General features: G+C 59.4%; 1 protein-coding gene across 10 annotated transcripts in view; it reads right to left on the bottom strand.

The window, feature by feature from the left end:
• The window catches only part of WNK2 (WNK lysine deficient protein kinase 2), a 118323-nt gene that overhangs the window by 56189 nt on the left and 42768 nt on the right, over nucleotides 1–19366 (bottom strand). For all 10 annotated transcript variants that reach the window (XM_046023143.1, XM_046023142.1, XM_046023146.1 and 7 more), the window contains 12 exons: nucleotides 17930–18212; nucleotides 14291–14493; nucleotides 12183–12314; nucleotides 11622–11813; nucleotides 9900–10469; nucleotides 7637–7930; nucleotides 7109–7158; nucleotides 6159–6327; nucleotides 5956–6072; nucleotides 5551–5721; nucleotides 5278–5323; nucleotides 4667–4786 (listed from right to left, as the gene is read on the bottom strand). In XM_046023143.1, coding sequence (XP_045879099.1) covers nucleotides 4667–4786; nucleotides 5278–5323; nucleotides 5551–5721; nucleotides 5956–6072; nucleotides 6159–6327; nucleotides 7109–7158; nucleotides 7637–7930; nucleotides 9900–10469; nucleotides 11622–11813; nucleotides 12183–12314; nucleotides 14291–14493; nucleotides 17930–18212 — 2347 coding nt within the window. The remainder of the gene's footprint in view (nucleotides 1–4666; nucleotides 4787–5277; nucleotides 5324–5550; nucleotides 5722–5955; nucleotides 6073–6158; nucleotides 6328–7108; nucleotides 7159–7636; nucleotides 7931–9899; nucleotides 10470–11621; nucleotides 11814–12182; nucleotides 12315–14290; nucleotides 14494–17929; nucleotides 18213–19366) is intronic.

Below are 19366 nucleotides of genomic sequence, written 5' to 3'. Positions count from 1 at the left end.
AGAAAAAAAGGATTCAAATAAACCCCAAATGAGAGAAGAATAACAACACCACAGAAAAAAACAAGTATAAAAGAATATTATGAAAAACTGTATGTCAGCAAATTAGACAACCTAGAAGAAATGGATACATTCCTAGAAAAATAACCTTCCACAACTGACTCAGGAAGAAACAGAAAATTGTAAGACAGATTACCAGCATAGAATTTCAATCAGTAATCAAAAAACTCCCAACAAACAGAAGTCCCAACAACAAAAGCCCAGGACCAGGTAGTTGCATAGGTGAATTTTACCAAATATTTAAAGAAGAGTTGATACCTATTCTTCTCAAACTATTCTAAAAACTAGAAGAGGAAGGGAAACTTCTATATTCATTCCATGAGGCCGGCATCATCCTGATACCAAAGCCAGAAAAAGACAACACTAAAAAAGAAAAAAAAACTATTGGCCAGTATCCCTGATGAACACAGATCCAAAAATCCTCAACAAAATACTAGCAAACTGAATCCAACAGTACATTTTTTTTAAAAAAAATCATTCACCATGATCAAGTGGGATTTATTCCTGGGCTGCAAGTTGGTTCGATATTGGGAAATCAATCAACATGATACATCACACATCCGTAAGAGAAAGAGTAGGAACCATATGATCATTTCAGTAGATGCAGAAAAAGCACGAGACTAAGCACTACATCCAGTCATCGTAAAAACCTTCAACAAAATAAAGTTTGGAAGGAACACACCTCAACATGATAAAGGCCATATATGAAAAATCCACAGCCTGGGCACCTGGGTGTTTCAGTTGGTTAAGTGTCCAACTCCTGGTTTTAGCTCAGGTTATGGTCTCAGGGTCATGAGATTGAGCCCTACGTCGGACTCCACAGTCAGCAGGGAATCTGCTTGAGATTCTCTCTCTCTCTCCCTGCCCCCACCCCTCTCTAGAATAAAGAAATCTTTTTTAAAAAGGAAAAGAAAAATCTACAGCCAACACCATCCTCAACAGAGAAAAACTGAAAGCCTTTCCCCTAAGGTCAGGAATAAAACAAGGATGTCTAATGTCACCACTTTTATTCAGCACGGTAATGGAAATACTAACCACAGCAATCAGACAAGAAAAGGGAATAAAATGTATCCAAATCAGCAAGTCTTTCCACAGCCTACTTAGAATCAGTATTTTACCATTTCAGTCGGAATGCAGAAATACAACTTCGAAGGCACTTCACCCCCTCCTAGCATAGTTTCTTTATTCTGTTTACATACATTAAGAGCTCCGTCAGACAATGTTATAATTTTTTGTTACCAGCATCAAACCTGTTTTAAAGAACTCAAGAAGAGAAATCTATCACTTTCACCTAGATATTTACCATTTCTGTTCTTCCTGCAGTCCTTGTGTTCCAAGTGTCTCTTCTGCTATCATTTCCCTTCTGTCTGAAGATCTTTCCCAATTCTTTTAGAGCACAAATTCTCCAAATTATAGAACAAATTCTGTTTTTGTTACCTAAGAATTTTTCTTCAGATTCATTCCTGAGGCATATTTTCTCTGAGAACAGATTTCTGAGTTGATAGGTTTTTTCCTTCAATGCTTCAGAAATGCTGTGCCACTTGCTTCTGGACTACATGGTTTCTGGTGAGAAACCTGCAGTCATTTAACCACTGTCTCCCTCCAGGCCCTGCATCATTTTCCTCTGGCTGCTTTCACCACTTTTTATCTTTATTTCTCAGCAGTTTATGATGTGTCCAGGTATGGATTTTTTTGGCTTTGTACCTTTTGGGGATTCATTCCACTCCTTCAATCTACAGGTTTGTCTTTCACCAAACTTGGGAAGTTTTCCATATTATTTCTTCATATTTTTTCAGCCTTGCACTCTTTCTCTTCTGCTTCTGGGTCTGTTGACACAAATGTTAGATCTCCATGGCTGTTCCACAGCTCATGAAGCTCTTTCATTTTTTTCTAAGTTCTGATATTTCAGGTATCTTAGTTTTCAGTTTTCAAGTTTCCATGTCTCTCCTCTGTGTATCCCACATCTTCACGGGTACTTTCCACTTTACATTTGTTCCAACAATGTTTGTGACTGCTTGCTGAGGCATATTTACAATAGTTTCTTTAAATTCTTTGTGGGATCATCCCAACATCTATTTTATCTTGCCACTGCCAAGTATTGGCTGTCTTTTTCCAATGCAAGTTGGCATTTTTATGGTTTCTCATCTGAGAAGTATTTGGATTGCACTAGTTGGATCAGATTGGATGGGATTTTGAATATTATGAGACACTCAGTCTCTTTACATCCTGTGGTGATCGGCTGATATTGTTCCTTTAGCAAGCAGCTGACCTACTTAGGTTTAAGCTGCGAGTTACAACTCATCTTCTGTGGCTATAGCGTCAGTTCAGTTTTCACTGCCTGTGCTGTTCTAATCCAACCTGAAACGTGTGTAGCTCTCAGGGGCCAGTGTAGCCATCAACTCAGTTCTCAGCTTATTATATGCTAATTAGTATCAGATCCATACATACACAGATCAGGGGTGAACCCGGGAGTTCATCAACAACTTTATGGGGTTACTTTCCCAAGCTCCTCCTTTTTCATGATCTCCCTGACCCGTGGGACTCCCCTTTCTAACACCCTAGAGAGAACCATCCACTTCCACAACTGTGAGCAGAGCCAAGAAAGGAGAAAAAAAGCAATGGATTTTGGTTCTGTACCCTTTGAGCCCTGGCTCCACCCAGCAGAGAGAAGGGCTCTCCCCTATCACGGTGTTGGTGCCTGTTCCTGCTGCCACCGCTCAGAACTGTCTGTGGGCTCGGGCACAAGCGAAGGGGCAAAGAAAACAGCGAGGGACCATGCCATGCTCCAAGCTTTACGAGCTCCTTCTTCTTCCTGCTCTGCAAGTCGAAACTAGCAGGCATCTCCTGGAGCGTCCCTGTCTGCACCCAGCACTCACTCCCAGGCTTCATGCTGCCCTGACCTCGGGCCAGGAGGCACCAAAGGGAAATGCTAAGCTCACCACTAGCCCAGGAATCCCTGGCATTCTGGCACACTTCCCCATCCTCCTGTCGCTACTTACTTCCCAAGTCTCAGAGAGCTGAGTCCTGACCGGGGCCCGGCGTATAGCTAGGCTCAGTAAGTGAAGGGCTGGTGTGCTGTGCATACTCTGTCTTGCCCAGGACCAGGATTCTCAGCCTAGTTAGTTTTTATTAGAGTCAAATAGTGTGTTCATAAAGCTGTACAACTGTGAGGTCCAGAGCAGTGCTGTCTTCCTGCAGGAAGGACCGGAGTGCTCCTGCCTGAGCACACAGCAGCCGCCCTGAGATCACCCCAATGCGGGCATCTCTCTGCCTGGCTTATCACTCTGCCAGCAGGAGTCCGCCCCTTTTCTCTGGGCTGGTGAGCTGTCGAAGCTTCAGTGCTCAGCCTCTCGGCCACCCTACAGGAACGGGAGCTGCCCCCAGGGGAACAGAACTAGCACTGGGCTCCCTCGCATCCTGGTCTCCAGCCCACCCTGGGCCCCGGCCTGATCTGCACGGTCTTGAGACGCTCAACCACCTTCAAGCCGACGATCTTTATAATTCATCCCGCTTCTCTGGTCACCCTCAGCGAACGGTTCACCCAAATGAACAGATTCGCCATCCTTGGAAGTAGCTAACTCCCCACCCCCACTTTTTGTTTTTTTTTAAATAAATGGATTCCAAAAAGTTTCTTGAGATCAACGCACAGAAGGAGGAACTAGGGCTTACCTTGGGCACGTCCCGTGAATCCCTGCCGCACACCGAAAATCAGCTTTATGTCTAGAAGGGTCTTTCTCCCCTCAGTTAACCGTGTGTGTGTGCATTAAAGTCAAGAAGCAGCAGTTGAGTGCGTTCTTACTGCAAACGGAGCCCCTGCAGACGACGCTGCTGCCCCCTGATCCTTCACCCAGGCTGGGCCTGACCCTTTATCTGAGGTCACCAGGTCTGTTCTTGGCTCCGCTGGGATTTTGTTACCAGGGTGACCCTTTCCCCATAGAAAAAACCTCTAAAAGCATGACGGCAGTCGTGGGAAACACACAATACAAAATGAAAAATGATTCACAAATATTTTTCACAAATGTGCCACAAAGTTAGGTCAAGTTACATAATTGGCAACTTTTTCCTGCCAGCTTACAGGGAATTAAACCCAGAAACTGTTCAAGTGACTATTTTCAGCCTCCCAAGGAACCAAAGAATCAGGATTTAAGCGACAGCCCCAAGGGCAAGCTTGCTAGCGTCTATGCACACCAGGGCACATCATTATCGGGCGGATTTCCTCGGGGACCTTCTAAAATCAGTGTTGGCACTGAAAGGGACTTTCCCACCCTCCAGAACAAGGGGAGCCAGAAGGATCAGGCCGCTGCAGGTGGGTCACACAGTGGGAAGGAGTGAGATGTGGGAGCCACGCGCCCACACCGGTAACAGACAGCGAGGGCAGAGCTCTCCCAGCACACGCCTGAGCAGCCCGGGGGTGTCACCTGCACCAGGAAGGTAAGGACTGGCTCAAGCCGGAGCGCCACCCTGACGGGCTCGTTAGGTGGAAAACCAGGCTAGGGATGCAGACATGATGTGGTCCACAGGCTACTCTGGGCTGCAGGGTGACCGCGCTGGGGGCGCCAGCACCCCAAGTTACCGGGGAGAAAGGCTGAGAACTTCCAGCTGCTCCTACCTTGGCTGGCTTCTGGCTGCACGGAGCTCGGAGGAAGGGGGGGTGAGGATTCCGGGGCCTCCGCCGCTGGGTGCTCAGCCACCGGGCAGATGATAAACCACCTCTTCCCTGTGTGCAGGACTACGGAGCGGGACCAAAACAGCAGGAGAGACCAGTGAATTTCTCCCGCGGCCAATGGGACCCCTCACCCTCGGCACCAGACCTGCCTGGGGAACTCAAGTCGGGGGGGGGGGCATGTGCAGCCCTCTGGGGTACTGGCAGCCTGGGGCTCACACAACACCCCCAAACATGGGCTGAGCTCCTGGGATGCCTGCAGTGCCGTCGGCGAAGGGGTCACGCCAGCCGGGACAACAGGAGGCAGGGGGGAGTCCCCGGCACGCTCAGCCCCACCAGCGCCAGACCGAGCCCCTCACAGCAGCCCTCCCCACACCTGGGGAGATGCTCACCCCACAGTGCAGCAACCCTCCCCCCCCACTGTGCGATGACCAGGCCCCTTTACGACACGCGCAGCGGGGTCTGACGGAACGCCTGCTAAGAGACGGGGAAGGATGGGGATGGAAATGCCTCCAAGGTGGGTCTGGCGGGCAGGCGGGGCCCGAGGGCAGACGTACCGTTCTGCTGATACACAGGGGCGTTTGCCTGGGACTGGCGACTCTCCTGGTGGGGGTAAAGCGTCAGAAGTCAGCACACCACGTGAAACAAGGACTTCCCGCCACACACACTGTGGCCTCAAAACACCCGAGGGGCCTCTGAAGCTCAGACGTTTCCAACTGACCTGAAGGCGCTCACCCCCCCACCCCATCCGCCGCCTCACCTGACTCTGCGTGACCGCAGACGCCTCCGGCAAGCCCTGGCCCTTTTGGGACCCCACACCCGGGACTCACCTCCCCGGTGCCCAGGCCGCAGGTGCTGAGGTGCAGTGGGCTCATCCCCGGGTCGGAGCCACGGTCAATGTCTGTGTCCTCACTGAGCATGTCCTCTGCCTTGTCCATGACGTCCTTCATCTGTTCGATGAACGTCTCCCGCTCGGCCTGCAGGATGAAGTCGTGCTCCACCTGCGGCAGCACAGGCAGCCTGCTGGGGGACGCGCCACGGGCAGGGGCACGCGCCGGGTCGTCCCCGCTGGATCTGCCTCACGTGTGCTCCGCACGCAGCCCGAGAAGGAAGCCCCAGCCGGGGGGCCGGCTCTGCAGAGAGCCAGGGGCCGGGGGCCGGGGAAGGCTGGCAGCCGCGTGCCCCACGGACAGGAGAAGACGGCCTCGCCGAGCCAGGAAGACACCCGGCCTCACCATGTAGGTGGCGATCTCATCGGGCGCGTCCCCGTCCAGGTCAAACTTGAATGTCACCATCTTGTGGTTGTGGGTCTCCAGCTGGCACTCCACCATCTTGTCGCCCGTGTTGCACACCTACGGGACACTCGGGTGGTGAGACCGGGAGCGGGCCGCGTCCGGGGAGCCCTGCGCCTGCGGGCCCTCCCTGCCGGGCCACTCACGTTCAGGATGGTCAGCCGGGGGCGGCTGGCTCTCTCCTGGCGGGAGCGCGCACGCGTCGACCGGCGGTGATGTTTCCGGACGGCCTTGCCCTCCAGCCTCCCCGCGCCGAACGCACCCTCACAGCTGTCACTCATCTCTCTGCCAGAGGCGACGTCAGAACCTCCGTAGCTGTGTGAAAACCGAGAACGTGACAGCAACCTGCAGACCAGCCTCGCGTGGGAAGCCTGGTTTTTCAGGAAATAGCCAGAAGACCTGCAGGGCCCGGAGCCAGCCCTGACCCCACGTTCAGGGCCCCACCCCCTTCTGCTGTTCCGTCTTGGGTGGCACTGGGTCATGGGAACGCAAGCACTGTCCGACCTGGAGCCTTTGGCCTGAATCCTGACCTGTGACACAGGCCCCACAGGCTCGCAGCAAATGACAAAATCAGGAAAAAGCTCCCCTGTGCCTCAGTTTCCCCACCTGTGTAACCGCAATGAAAACTCGACGACCCCCGAGACTCCCACAGGGGGAGAAGGATCTGCACCGGATCTGGTGCTAGTGCGCCGGGAGACACAGCCACTCCCTGCATCCCACCCTCCCCGGCCGGCACGTTGTGTGGCCAGGAGAGGACGGGTGGCCAGCAGCCACGGTGCTGGGGGTCTGGAGGGTTGGGCCCTACTCTGCCCTGCTCTCCCGGCCTCCCCCAGCCCCCAGGCCTGCTGAATCTTTGTCCACTGCCTCTCCCTTCTAGAATATCCCGGGCACCACAGACAGGCACCAGGACTCAGGACACAGAGGGAGCACATGACAGCCAGACCCCAGAGGACCGAGTCAGGCTTGGAAATGTGTCTAGAGGGCCTGACTCCTGAGGGGAAGACGGGCGGGGTCTGTGTGAGGTCGCAGTGGGCGGGCTGAGCGGACTGTGAGCCTGTGGCCACCCGCACCGTCCCCAGGGGCCAACAGCTGTTACCTCTCGCAGCTCTGCGGGGGGCCGGGCTGCTTGTCCTGGGAGGCCTTCTCCTGCAACAGAACCGCGGGTGGGACGACGGGTCACCATGGCACGGCGGCACCCAGCCTGCTGTCCCCCCTCAGACAGCTGCTGTCCCCAGCCCAGAAAGCCAACCACATGAGGCAGGCATAAGGGTTTTTATCTCGTGCAGGTCCTGAAAGTCAAGCCCCTCCCCTCTTCTTGGCCAATACACTACCCCACTTCAATCTTCCCTGCGGGGAGCACACAGGGCCAGGGAGGCTTGCCACAGGCCTTCCACTGCCCGCAAGGGAAGGCCCTGCAAAGCCACGTGTAAACACCGTGGTCTCCAGCCACATGCCTTCACGGAAAGGGTAATGTGCGGGACAGAAGAGGTCAGTTACAACAGCCATCCCAGGGCACACACTTCTGCTTTCCTGAGCGCACTGAGGCTTTTAGAGCTGTGACATCACCACAAGGGGGCCACTAGGGCCAGGGGTCGGGCCGAGCCTGGAGGGCAGGGGCACACACCTCCGGTGCCGGCTCCACCGTTAGCTGCACGGCTGGGCAGGGGCTGGCGATCCCGGGCCCGGTGGGCGGCAGTGGCTGGGTACCAGGTGGCAGGAGCGGGCCGGTCTGGACGGGCAGGCTCTGAGACGCCACCACCACTGCAGGGGCCAGGGAGCTGGGGAGCTGAGGCAACTCAGGGACAGCGGGCGGCAACACTTCCGGCAGCGGTGGGGACAGGACGGTGGCCGGCACGGGCGCCATGGGGACCTGGGCGGTGACATCAGCAGCATATGGAGGCGGGTGGCCAAGTAGGATCTGGAGGCACAGAGGACAGGGATGCAAGTCGGAGGGCCAGCCACGCCTCTGCCAAGGGTCCCGGACCAAGGCGGGCGAGCACGCCGGCTGTCCCGCTCCAGTCCACCCACAGCCAGAGCGTGCGGGTACACGGACGCAGCAGAAACTCTCAGGTCCCTACTTGCATATAGCAAACCCCAAACCACGCCTCGTTAACGAAGCCGTAGCTGAGGCCAGCTGGGGCTCTTGGGCTGGCACGGACCTAGCACCGAATACGGCTCACCGCTGCCACCCGAGGGGCCTGACCCCCACGCTGCGTCCTTTCCCAGCCCTGTCAGCCACACAGGAGAGGGACCGGGGACCTCGGCCTCCCGCGGGCTGGCTCCTCACAGTCCCTTCTGTGAGAGCTCCTGGTGGGATGGCTGAGGCAGGCGGCAGGCAGGTCCCCCATGGGTGAGTGGGAGCCTCCACCCCACCCCAGCTCCGGGACAAGGTTGGGACTGTCGGGCCTGCGGCGGGGGACGGCTCAGCACCGGGGCGCCGCAGCCCCGCGGCCTGTCTGCCCTGGAAGGACCCCCAGCTGCTGTGTTCAGGGGCGTCTGCTCTCAGCACAGGGAAGCCCGTGAGGCGGCCGGCCCGGTGTGCCAATAAGCCACAGATGGTGGGGAGGCCGCCAGGCCTGACCAAAAACCTCTGAGTACACCACGCCTCCTCCAGCCGCCGCCTGGGCAAGCGACCCTGTGCACCTAACCCAGGCCAGCCCAAGTGGCAGACCTGGTGTGTGCTCGTGCAGCCCCGTGCCAGACCGCGGCGCCTCCTTGTACCTGGTCGTCAACCCAGACGACCCCTCCCTTCACCAAGTACCAATCCCTTCTGGAATCACACGCTGAGCATCAACAGTCCGGAGAGCCCGTGTGCTCTCAAGCACGTGGAGTCTTGTTCCAGACCAGATCCAGAGGGATCAGTGCAGAATGACACCTGGAACCTCCACATGCTCTGGGGACGGCTCTCCACCACGAAGCCTCAAGGCAGCTACTGGTCCCACCACACAGGAGGGCAGTTCAAGCTCGGAAGGCCAAGGGCTCACTGCTGGCACACAGTGGCTGAGGCTTAGAGCCAGGTGGGGGGCTCCAGGAAACTGGCTGCAAGGTGGGGGGACCCCCAAGTAAGAGGCCTCCGGAACCAGGCTGCAAGGTTCGAGGGGCCCCAGGTGAGAGGCCCCCAGGAAACAGGGTGCAACTTGGGGGAGTCCCAGGGGACAGGCCCCAGGAAATAGGCTACAAGGTACAGGGGACCCAGGTGACAGGCCCCCAGGAAACAGGGTGCAAGGTGGGGGACCCTAGGTGAGAGGCCCCAGGTAACAGGCTGCAAGGTGGGGGATGGGGCCAGGTGAACAGCCCCCACTCCAGCTCCTCTCCTTGCACGAGATTGGGAAGCAGCCCTGGAGCTCGAAACTGTGCATGGGCTTACAGGTGTGTGGAGCCCTGGGGAGGCCTGCCCATCCAGCAGGGCCTGTGACCCTCGTCCCGTCACTGTCAGCATGACAAGCAGCCCGAAGTCCCACCCAACCCTAGATGTCGTCCTTGTCTGCTCTGTGCCCTATAGAGCCCGGTCGGCCTCACTGCCTGGCTGCTGAGCCCATGCCGGAGCAGACAACACCATGCCAAGGCCGCCAGACCCTGCCACAGGGAGGGCCGGTGCCGCAACGCCCAGCACAGCCGGGCACGCCCCCCACCATGGCCAGGCAGCCCCCACCACCACGAGCGGCTGCAACTGACCCTCAGAAGGGCCTGAAGGCGGAACCCTCAGTCACGCCCCTTCCCACAGCTCTGGAAGGCCAACCCCCTACATGCCCCAGAGAAGCCACAGCCGAGGACCACGGCTGTCTACTCTCCCCACCCCCTGCCCCCCGGATCTCACGCCTTAGAGTTAGATGCCAGAGACCTCTCCCAGCACCCAGAGGGCAGGCCCGACGCGGCAGCTGGATTACCTGGCTTCCCGCCGCACTGGCCGGAGCAGCCTGCTCAGGAGGGCGGACGAGGCCAGGCTGGTGGGGCTGTGGCAGGGTGGGGGGCGCCGGCTGCGGAGGGGCAGCCCGCACCGTCTGCGCCATGTGGAGGGGAGATGGTGGGATGTCGCTGGGCACCATCTGCGGGAAGGCCGCCGGGTACACGGGCTGGGCTGGGAGCTGGGCCACAGCGGCAGGGTGAATGGACAGGGCGGCCACACCCTGCGGGGCCACGGCCAGCAGAGGGATGGCGGTGGCGGGGGCAGCCACGTTTGGCACAATGGTCCGGCACGGCACCGCCACGGGCGCCCCGGCGGGGAGGGGCAGCTTGACGGCCTGCAGAGGCAGGGCTGGCGAGGCGGGCAGGGGGGCAGTGGCTGCGCCGAGCGGGAGGCTGGGCAAGATGACGGCGGGAGAGAAATACTGCGAGGGGGCGGGCACGGCGGGCCCGCTGGCGGCCGGCAGGTCGGGGAGAGCTGCGGGGAGGCTGTCGATGGAGGCCAGGGGCGCAACGGGGGGCGCAACGGGGGGCCCCACAGGAAGCGGAGGCACCTGGAAGACACAGGAACACCTCAGCATCCCAGGGCTCCGTCCCACCCGTGGCACCCCACACTGCCGGAAGGACCCGGACCACAAACCCGGTTCAAACGGGACCTCGGAGAGCCCCCCCAGTGCCACGGAAGGGCCACGACGCTGCGGTCCGCCCTGTGCTGATGGGTGACTACCATGACAGCCAGCGGCTGAAGTCCAAAGGGTCACAGCAGGGAACAGCTATTCCGTGGCTCTGGCACGTCTTCATTTGGGGAGCCGGGACCATCCGAGCCTCCAGACTGGCCCCAAAGATCCAAACACACATGCAGAGACCAAATCCCGTGGCGGGCTGAGTCAGGGAAAGCTTGTCCTCGAGCCCCCATGCACGGAGCCATGCCCCCGTGTCGCGGGGCCTGGGGAGCAGGCCTCTCCCACAGTGGAGCTCTGGAACCTTCCGTGCCTGGTCTTCCATCCTGGAGACCCCCAGCATCTGATTCCTGGAGGGAACATGTCCAACGTTCCAGAGTCTCCAGCGATCCTCTTTAACCCCTTCTGGTGGCCGGCGCACGAGCGTCATCACGAGACGCGCGCCTTTGCACAATTACAAATCAGCCACAGTCCACGAGCCAATGTCTTGTGTACCGGAGAGCAAGCGGGGACTCAGCGAGACAGTGAACACAACCCGACGTGGCTGTGATGGGGGCGAGGGCCGGTGACAGGAAGCTTCTGGGTGGTGTCCACAGCTTCAGGGACACTCACATCTCCTACACGAGGTGGCACATTACGGCTGTGTCCTACCAGGGTCCACAATCGGAAGGACCCATGAGATGAAAGCCGTGGATGGTGTCGGCCTGGGAGACGGCTCCCGGGGACCACACGCCACCCACTGTCACCCATCACCTGAAGCCGCAGACATCCCAGGATGACAGCACAGCCTGGCGGACGCCGGGACAGACAGTGGCCGTAGCGCCGTGCTCCTCCCTGGCCCTGACCCCGGACCAAACCTCTCCCTGACCTGAACATCCCCGGGAGATGCCAAGGGCAGGTGGACACGGCCACCCCATCCCCAGGGAGCGGTCCCGACCCACAGACCCAAGAGCATCTGCAGCCCAGAGGCCAGAGAGGGACCAGTCAGACGGGAGACGCGGGGAGCAGGGGCGGGGCGGGAGGTACCTGAGCAGGCACTTGAGACAGCGGCTGCAGAGACGCTGCTGGCATCTGGAGGGGCTTCAGCTGAGCGGGGGCCACCACCTGGGACGTCGGAGCTAGGTAGGGAGGCAGGTGGGGGGGCACCGGCGGGAGAGGGCCCACGGATGGTGCGGCCAGGACAGGCGGCAGGGGCGCCGGCTGGGCCAGCGGGGTAGGCTGGGGAGAGGGGGGGCTTCTCTCAGGCCAGCGTCCTGCTGAGACACCCCCTCCCACCACGTGCTTCGATATGATGGAGAAAATCGACTCCCACACACACACGCACACGCACACACCCAGCCTGGAGCCCGAGACACGCAGACCCGGGGGAATCCCTCTGCGCAGCCCATGCCCTTCCAAGTGCTATGGACCCAGGAACCCCACTCCCATCTGCACCCCAGGCCCCGGGGAACCGCCGAGAAGAGGCAAAGGGGGCCTGGGCCCACCCGGAGGCCCACAGACCCTGGGCCAGCAGACCCTGCCACCCACTCGGAGCGGGAAAGACTGAGGCACCTATGGTGGGGCCGGGCAGGGGCCACCCACACTCACCTGGAGGCCAAGGGGCACAGGCTGGCCTGGGCCCGTCGGCACGGGGGCAAAGCTCATGGCCGGCTCCGGGAAATGCTGCTGTGGGAGCGGAGGGTGGGCTGGGGGTGGGATGGAGGCCACCGGCAGGCCAGGCTGCAGAGAGGACGGACGACCATGCTCACCAGCTGCCCGAGGGCCCCCAGCGTGCGCTCCACAGCTGCAGGGGCCCGTCCCTCATTCCCCAAGCCGGTCACCCTAACAGGGACCCTTCCCTAGGCACAAAGCCTGGCACAAAGTGAGATGTGGAGGCCCCTGAGATTGGCCACTACTCCCAGCCAAGGAATGTTCTAGAACTTCAGCTCTGTGGGATATTGTGCAATCATTTAAAAAAATGGCCCAAGGGGCTCTGCAGAACCAGGGAGGGACACTGGTTACAACAATCGGCGGGAGACAGATACAGGTGAACTTGCTCTCCGTCTGCGGTCCGGAGAAAACACGCGCACGCAGATGCGTCACGAGCAGCACACAGAAGGAAGTGAACAAAGGGGAACAGAGGCGGGATGCCCGGCAGTGCGGCCACCAGGAGGGCTGGGCGGCAGACACGAGTCCTTGCCGCCCGTGGCAGCACGGCCACGGCACAAGAAAAAGGCCGCGATCTGAGCACTGGACGTTGGGTGCTGTCAAGGAACTGACTGATGTGTTCACTTTGGGCTTAATGAATGGGGGCCGGGCTCTGTTCTCCAGAATCCCGATGCTGCTGCTACGGACTGAAATCTTTACAGACAAGACCTCTTTCTGGGGTAGACCCGGAAATACCGAGGCCGCGGAGGAAGCAGGTTTGAACACGGGAAGGGCATCTGGGGCGGCAGGCCCAGGCCTCCATGCTGACCCGGGGAGTCCCCTGGTTTTCTGGGAGCTGGGACCTTCCCCTCCTTCACCCTTTACAGTAAGTGCTCTGCGAGGACAGCACAGGGAGGGACATTTCTCTGAGGCCACAGCACAGGAGCCGCAGCCCCAGGCCCAGAGGGAGGCAGTCGCTCGGGAGCCCGGAGGCCTCGGAGTGGCTGGTGTGCCGATGCCTCCACCCGTGCCCCCGGCGGCAAGGGGGGGGGGGCGGCGGGTATCACCAGGGCGACCCGCCCACCCCCCCACCCCGCTCTGTCCCAGGGGACTGCCCGTAAACAGGCAGGGACATGGGACAGAGTGCTCTGGCCTCGCCCATGTGGGATGTCCCCGGCCCGGCGCCATGAGGGCCTGAGCAGAGGGTACACAGTGGCCACGGAAGCCCTGACCCTGCACCTAGGGGCAATGAAGGACAGTGGAACATTCCTGCTCTGCCCTGGGACTGGCCACTCAAGGCCAACCAGCCTCAATCCGGGGTGAAAATCTGCCTTTTCCTAAACAAGTTCCTCCCACTGTTTAAAACTCGTCTCATTTCATCTCACGAAACCAGCAAAGCCATGAACAGCGGCTAGAAATGAGTCTGGGCCCGCCTGCAGAGGAAAGGATGCTGGCTGTTCTTCCTCGGGGACTGGCCAGCCCCAGGGGACAGGGACGGGGCTTGGGCAGCGCCAGGACGGGAAGGGGCCTGGGGGCCTCACTGTCCCTCCGGACCCTCGGCCGCTCACTCGGGGCCGGCGCTCTGTGGCAGGCGTCCTGGGACCGGGGAGCGGGGAACGTACATTTCCTCCGGGATGAGCAGAGGCTCTGAGATGCGATCCCTGCAGCGACCCCCGGCCTAGACCCACCCGGGTCCCCCGCCCCGGGGCTGCCCCTCACGAACCACCCCACGGGTTTTTCAAACGTCACTGAACCGTTTCCCACAGTCGCGATGCTCTCCTGCTTCCAACGTTCAGTGGCCACGTGCTATCGGCTGGAGAACGGCCAGGAGACACTGAACACCTCCCGGGGGTGGACACGGCCTGGACGCTCCTCTGCGGCCCTGGCCCGGCCGCAGGACGAAACCCTGCTTCCCTTGGGCTCTGCGCTCCTGTTCTCCTACCCGCTGCAGCCTGCAGTGACCCAAAGGACGGCCCTCTCGGGGGCCTGACCGCAGGCCGCTGCAGCCCAAACAGCCCATGGGACGTGGGGCCCGTGGGACGTGGGGCCCCGGGGTCGGGCCGACTCACCGCGGCAGGCTGCTGGTAGGTCCCCAGCGAGGGCAGGCTGTAGGGCAAGACGGGGCCGTCGCTGACGCTGACGGGGGGGCTGCACACGCACTGGCCGGGGGGCGGTGCCGCGTCCGCCAGCGAGCCCAGCACCACGCTCTGTTGGCTGCTCTGCGAGTCCGAGTACACCGTGGAGCCCTGGCCGCTGTCGAAGGTGCTGTCCGCTGGGGGACACAAGGGCACAGTTCAGAGCAGACACCCCCACAGCACTCTGCACAAGCCGCAGGAACGCCAACGTCAAGTCCCCTGGCCCCCCCCTCCCCAAGTCGTAAGTGCGCGTCATTGCAGACCATCGATCCCAGGATGGCAGGGGGAGGGGGCCATAACCCACCCAGAGACGCTCTGGCGCCCCACCCCAACACCCCACACCCCCCGGCGTCGGGGGCCACCCACATCGGTGCCACGAATCCCAGGTGGGTCCCTCGCGCAGTCGCCCAGCTGTGTCCACCCCAGCCACAGACAGGGACCTCACCCGCCCCCCACCTGGACCTGGGGAGGGAGAGCTCAGTGAGCTCTTAGGAGGCTGATGGTGGCTGTGCCCAGTTCAGCAGAAGCCAGGGTCACCTGTATTTCACAGGGAGGTACTCTGACCACCTTCACCACCACAGCAAAGAGCCCAAAGCAGCAAGAGCCGGGTCCAAGCCGGGTCCAAACTGGGTCCTCTCGCCACGGGCCTGGGTCTAACCCGGCTGGAGATTGGGGCTGACAAGGCCCCCACCCCGCAGGGATGCTGGCTTGGGAAACCAGAGGCTCTCCAGCCCCAGGAGGCCTCCCAGAGGCCAGCCTCCCCGAACCTGGGCCCACAGTCCGTCCAAGTGGGCCACCGTGGACAAAGCCACGTGCACATGAGGCACAGCCCAAGCCACAACAGGCTCAGCCCCCCAGGGTGCCCCTGGGAAGACGGCCGCCCCCTTGGCCAGGCCAGCGACACCAAAACCCTGCATGAAATGGCATCTCCAGAAACCACACCGCGACTTGCCACCCCCACACCGGGCACTTCCACACAGGCACGTTCCAGGATGCCAGCATCCGTGTCCATTTATAATTCAAGCAAATGGAGTAAAAGGAAATCCTGCTGGCTTTACATCAAAATAACCTCTCCCAGGGGCTGATCAGGGCCTACTTCAGCCTGGGGAGATGCATGCACGCCAAAGTCCGATTGCACAGAACCAACCCAGCCAGCGGCTCTGACTTGTAACGAGGCAGCTGGCAGTCAAGTTCACCTACACGGAGAGAGACAGAGACAGGCACACGGAGAAAGAAAAAGACACAGAGACGTGCAAAGACAGACACATAGAGACAGACACAGAGATACAGAGAGACATACAGAGACACGTCGAGAAAGAGATACACACACAGGAACAGAAATACAGAGACACAGGGATAAAAAACAGAGACATGCAGAGACAGACACACACGGAAATACAGAGATAGAGACAAAGAGAAATACAGAAACACACAAAGACAAACTGTGTGTGTGAGAAAAGAAACATGTACAAACTTGACAAATCTCACATAAACCAACTCTAATCATACATGCAGCACTGTAAATTTTTAAGGGGAATGTGTTTGCTATTTCTATAATAAAAATTAACTGCAGCACCTCGGGGCTTAGTCTGGTAAGTGTCTGCCTTCAGCTCAAGTCATGATTTCAGGGTCCTGGGATCGAGTCCGGCAGCTGGCTCCCTGCTGGGGGAAAGCCTTCTTCTCCCTCTCCCCCACTACCCGTGCTCTCTCTCTCTGTGTCTCTGCCAAATAAGTCAAATCTTTAAAAAAAGAAAATTAACTTAGAAGTCATCTTTAGAGGCACCTGGCGGCACAGTCGGCCGAGCACCCAGCTCTTGGTTTCAGGTCCAGTCATGACCTCAGGCACGTGGGTGTCGGGCTTTGTGCTCAGAAGGGTGCTACTTGGGATTTTCTCTCTCCCCTTCTGCCCCTCCCCAGACATGCACATTCTCTAAAAATAAAGTGAAAAATCAAAAAATCACCTTCACACCTCCTGCACCTCCTGCAGCCACTGGGAGCTGGCGCGCACACTCTCGTTGAGCAGGTACAGGCTGAGGTAGGCCGCTCATCCACCATGTGGCGGGGAACAATACCTCGACACGTGCCATAGCGTGTCTGCCCGCCCATCAGGTCCCTTCCCCAGCGACGTGTGTGCACGTCCTGGAGTCCCGTCATTTCTCCTTTACAAGGCACGGAGCTTCCAGGCCACCCACACACACCACGGCCAGAGTGACAACCGAGCACGGGCCTTGTGTTCCGACCAGAGCACGGTGCAGACGTCTGTGCGGGTGTGGTAGGACGGAGGGACACAGATGGGTGTGTAGGTGTCCGTGTACGCACACGCATGTGGATGTGTGAGAAACCACACGGACACCTTCCTTCCGGAAGTTACCATCAAGTGCAGGTAACACCGGCGGCCGCTGGGTGGGCGCGCTGACGGGCTTTCCCGCACACCCTCTGTCCCGTCTGAATTTTACGCAACATCTGCTTCACAGAAATGACCACAAACGAGTGCAACACGTGTTGAGAGCGTGGCCGCGGTCGAAGCGAGTCGACAGGCAGAGGATGTCTGCAGACTGAACGCCCAGCCACACTGAACCTGCCCACATCTGTATGGGGAGCCGGGCATGCGCAGGGACCCCTGACCACAGCCAAGTGTGGCGGGAACAGACTGTCACATTTTTAAAGTGGGCAGTGGCATCACGAGGAAATTTTTCCAACACCAAGTTTATGCTCATTAATTTTTTTGGTTTATCAAGAAATGGACAGATGATGTGGCGATTTGATTCTCCGGGGCACACCTGAGCCGGTCGGGAGGAAGCCAACGGCAAGCAAACGGCCATGTGACGGGCAGCGCCTGGTCTGAATTTAAATAGCCTACTGTGAAGAACGCGAGCTATAATTTTAATGATAAATGAAGTAGGTGCCTATTAAGTAACGCGAACAAGCTATTTTGGTCTCTTGACACAAACCACCTGAAAAAGGTGGCCCGGGCAGGCTAAGTTCTACTTGGCCCTCATTCACAGGACAGACAGGAAACACCACGTCCTGAACCTCAGCGCCCCGCAGCATTTTTAGGCCACTGAGGGCAAAGGCAGGACACAGTTCTGCCTGGACGTGCAGAAAACAGGTTCCCTCTCCCAGGATTCTGAGAGTCAGAGTGATTCCCCGCGACCCATCGCAGACACCCTGGGAAACGTGGTAAAGGTTTCAGAGGTCGGGTACTACAAGGGACGTAATCTTGGGGACGGATAATCCTGGCGGCAAAGGTCACGGCTCAGAGTGTCATGACCACTGGAGACCACAGCCATCCGTGGCCCCGGGGGCAGTGGTGACCCCCAGGGACGCCACCACCAGGCACAGGACTGACATCCTCTGCAGGGAACGAGGAGCTGGATGGAGCCGCTCCGTCCTGTTGGCTTGGGGCCTGGGAGGCTCTGAATCCGTCTGCCCGTCTGCCCCCACTCTGTCCTGAGAAGCCGGGCTTCGGGGAGCCCGGGACACCCAGTGCCCGCCCCTGAAAGAAGGCTCGCCATGCCTGCACGCGCCCACAGCGCGCACGGGGTGAGAGGGAGCCGGGAGGGCAGCACTCACAGGCCAGGGAAGTGGCGCTGGCCGGCAGCGCGCTGGGGAGGAGGTGCTGGTCCGCCTCCGGTTCCTCGGACTCCGGGGGTCCGGCCTGCGCATGGTAGGTCACCTGGACCTGCAGGGGTGCGGGCGGGCCCCTGGCCTTGTCGGGGCTGCCAGGGTCTCGCTGTTCGGGAGGTTGCAAGGCCGGCCAGATCCTCTCCCGCCGCCACTGGATCAACGCTACACGGTCACGGATGGACTTGGCCACAATCTTCACGTCACTCTCGTGGAAGAACCCTGACTCGATCTGCGAAGGGAAGCAGTGTGTCATTCCTGGGGCCCCGCCATCTGCCCCGCCACCTCCTGCTCACAGGGGCTCTGCAGGAGTCCCTCTGCAGGCCCTCAGCCCGGCCCTCAGAGACGCTCTCGTCTTCCCATTAAGAGACACTCCCGCCAGTGGCCAGTCGCAGGAAGCCCTCTGCAGCTGCCCAGCCGGGCTCCTGGGACAGTGACGGTGCAGCAGGTTCTTGTGCCTGCAGAGGGAGGGGAGGGGAGAGACCCCCGCTGCCTTCCACAGGTGGGCCCTGGGCATTCCCTGAGAAGGCACGGAGGGCAGGAGGGTAGGCAGGCACCCATGTCCAGAAAATTCTGAACACAGGAGAGTGTTGGGAGAGTGTTTGTGAAGGAGCCCTGAGTCTCTGGGGAATGTCACGGCTCTCCCTGAGGACATCTCTGGTAAATCCACAGAAGAGCAGAGGCCAGTCTCCACACCGTCACCACGGCAGCCCCACGTGGAAAGGGAGAAAGTGCAAAGGTTTCAGCCCTGGTCAGGACCTGTAGGAGCTCCTGGCTTTCAGCACACGACAGACACACACACACCCAGATGCAGACATGAGCGTGCGGCACAGCACGTGTGCAAGCGTGAAGGACCCTGGGCAGGCCTGCGGTGGTGCCCGGAGTCTGGCCACTGGGAGTGGGGGGTGGGGGGGAGAAGGACAAGGGGCCTAGACACTGAGACACCTAGACACCTCACTGTGCCTCAAAGCAAGGACAGACTCCGAGGACTGAGGGGACACACAGACCAACACAGGAGCCCACGCCACAGGCCAAACGTGGACATTCTGGGCATCAAAATGCACAGTGACACCATGATGGTCTAAGGGCCGTGTCCTCAAGTGCCCATGAGGGGAATGCAGCTGTCCCTCCCGGCAGGAGGCCGCGCGCGATGCCACAGTGTGCCATCTCTGTCCCTGCCCACACACCCTCGTGCTCCGGGATCATTTGCTCACAGGAAGCTGTATCCTGAGTGAGCTGCAGAACAACCACTGGCAGAACATCGAGTCTCCCGCCAGGAGCAACCCTCAGCCCCGGTCAGCCCCAGCCAACACCCAGCCGCACAGCACTGGGGACCCAGAACCAGGCTGACCCCCTAGGCTACTCCCAGATTCCTGACCATGAGGA

Source organism: Meles meles, chromosome 11 (genome assembly GCF_922984935.1).
Source record: "Meles meles chromosome 11, mMelMel3.1 paternal haplotype, whole genome shotgun sequence".
Taxonomy (NCBI): Eukaryota; Metazoa; Chordata; class Mammalia; order Carnivora; family Mustelidae; genus Meles; species Meles meles.
The sequence above is the reverse complement of the archived record's forward strand: the minus strand, read 5'-3'. Positions and strand labels throughout refer to the sequence as shown.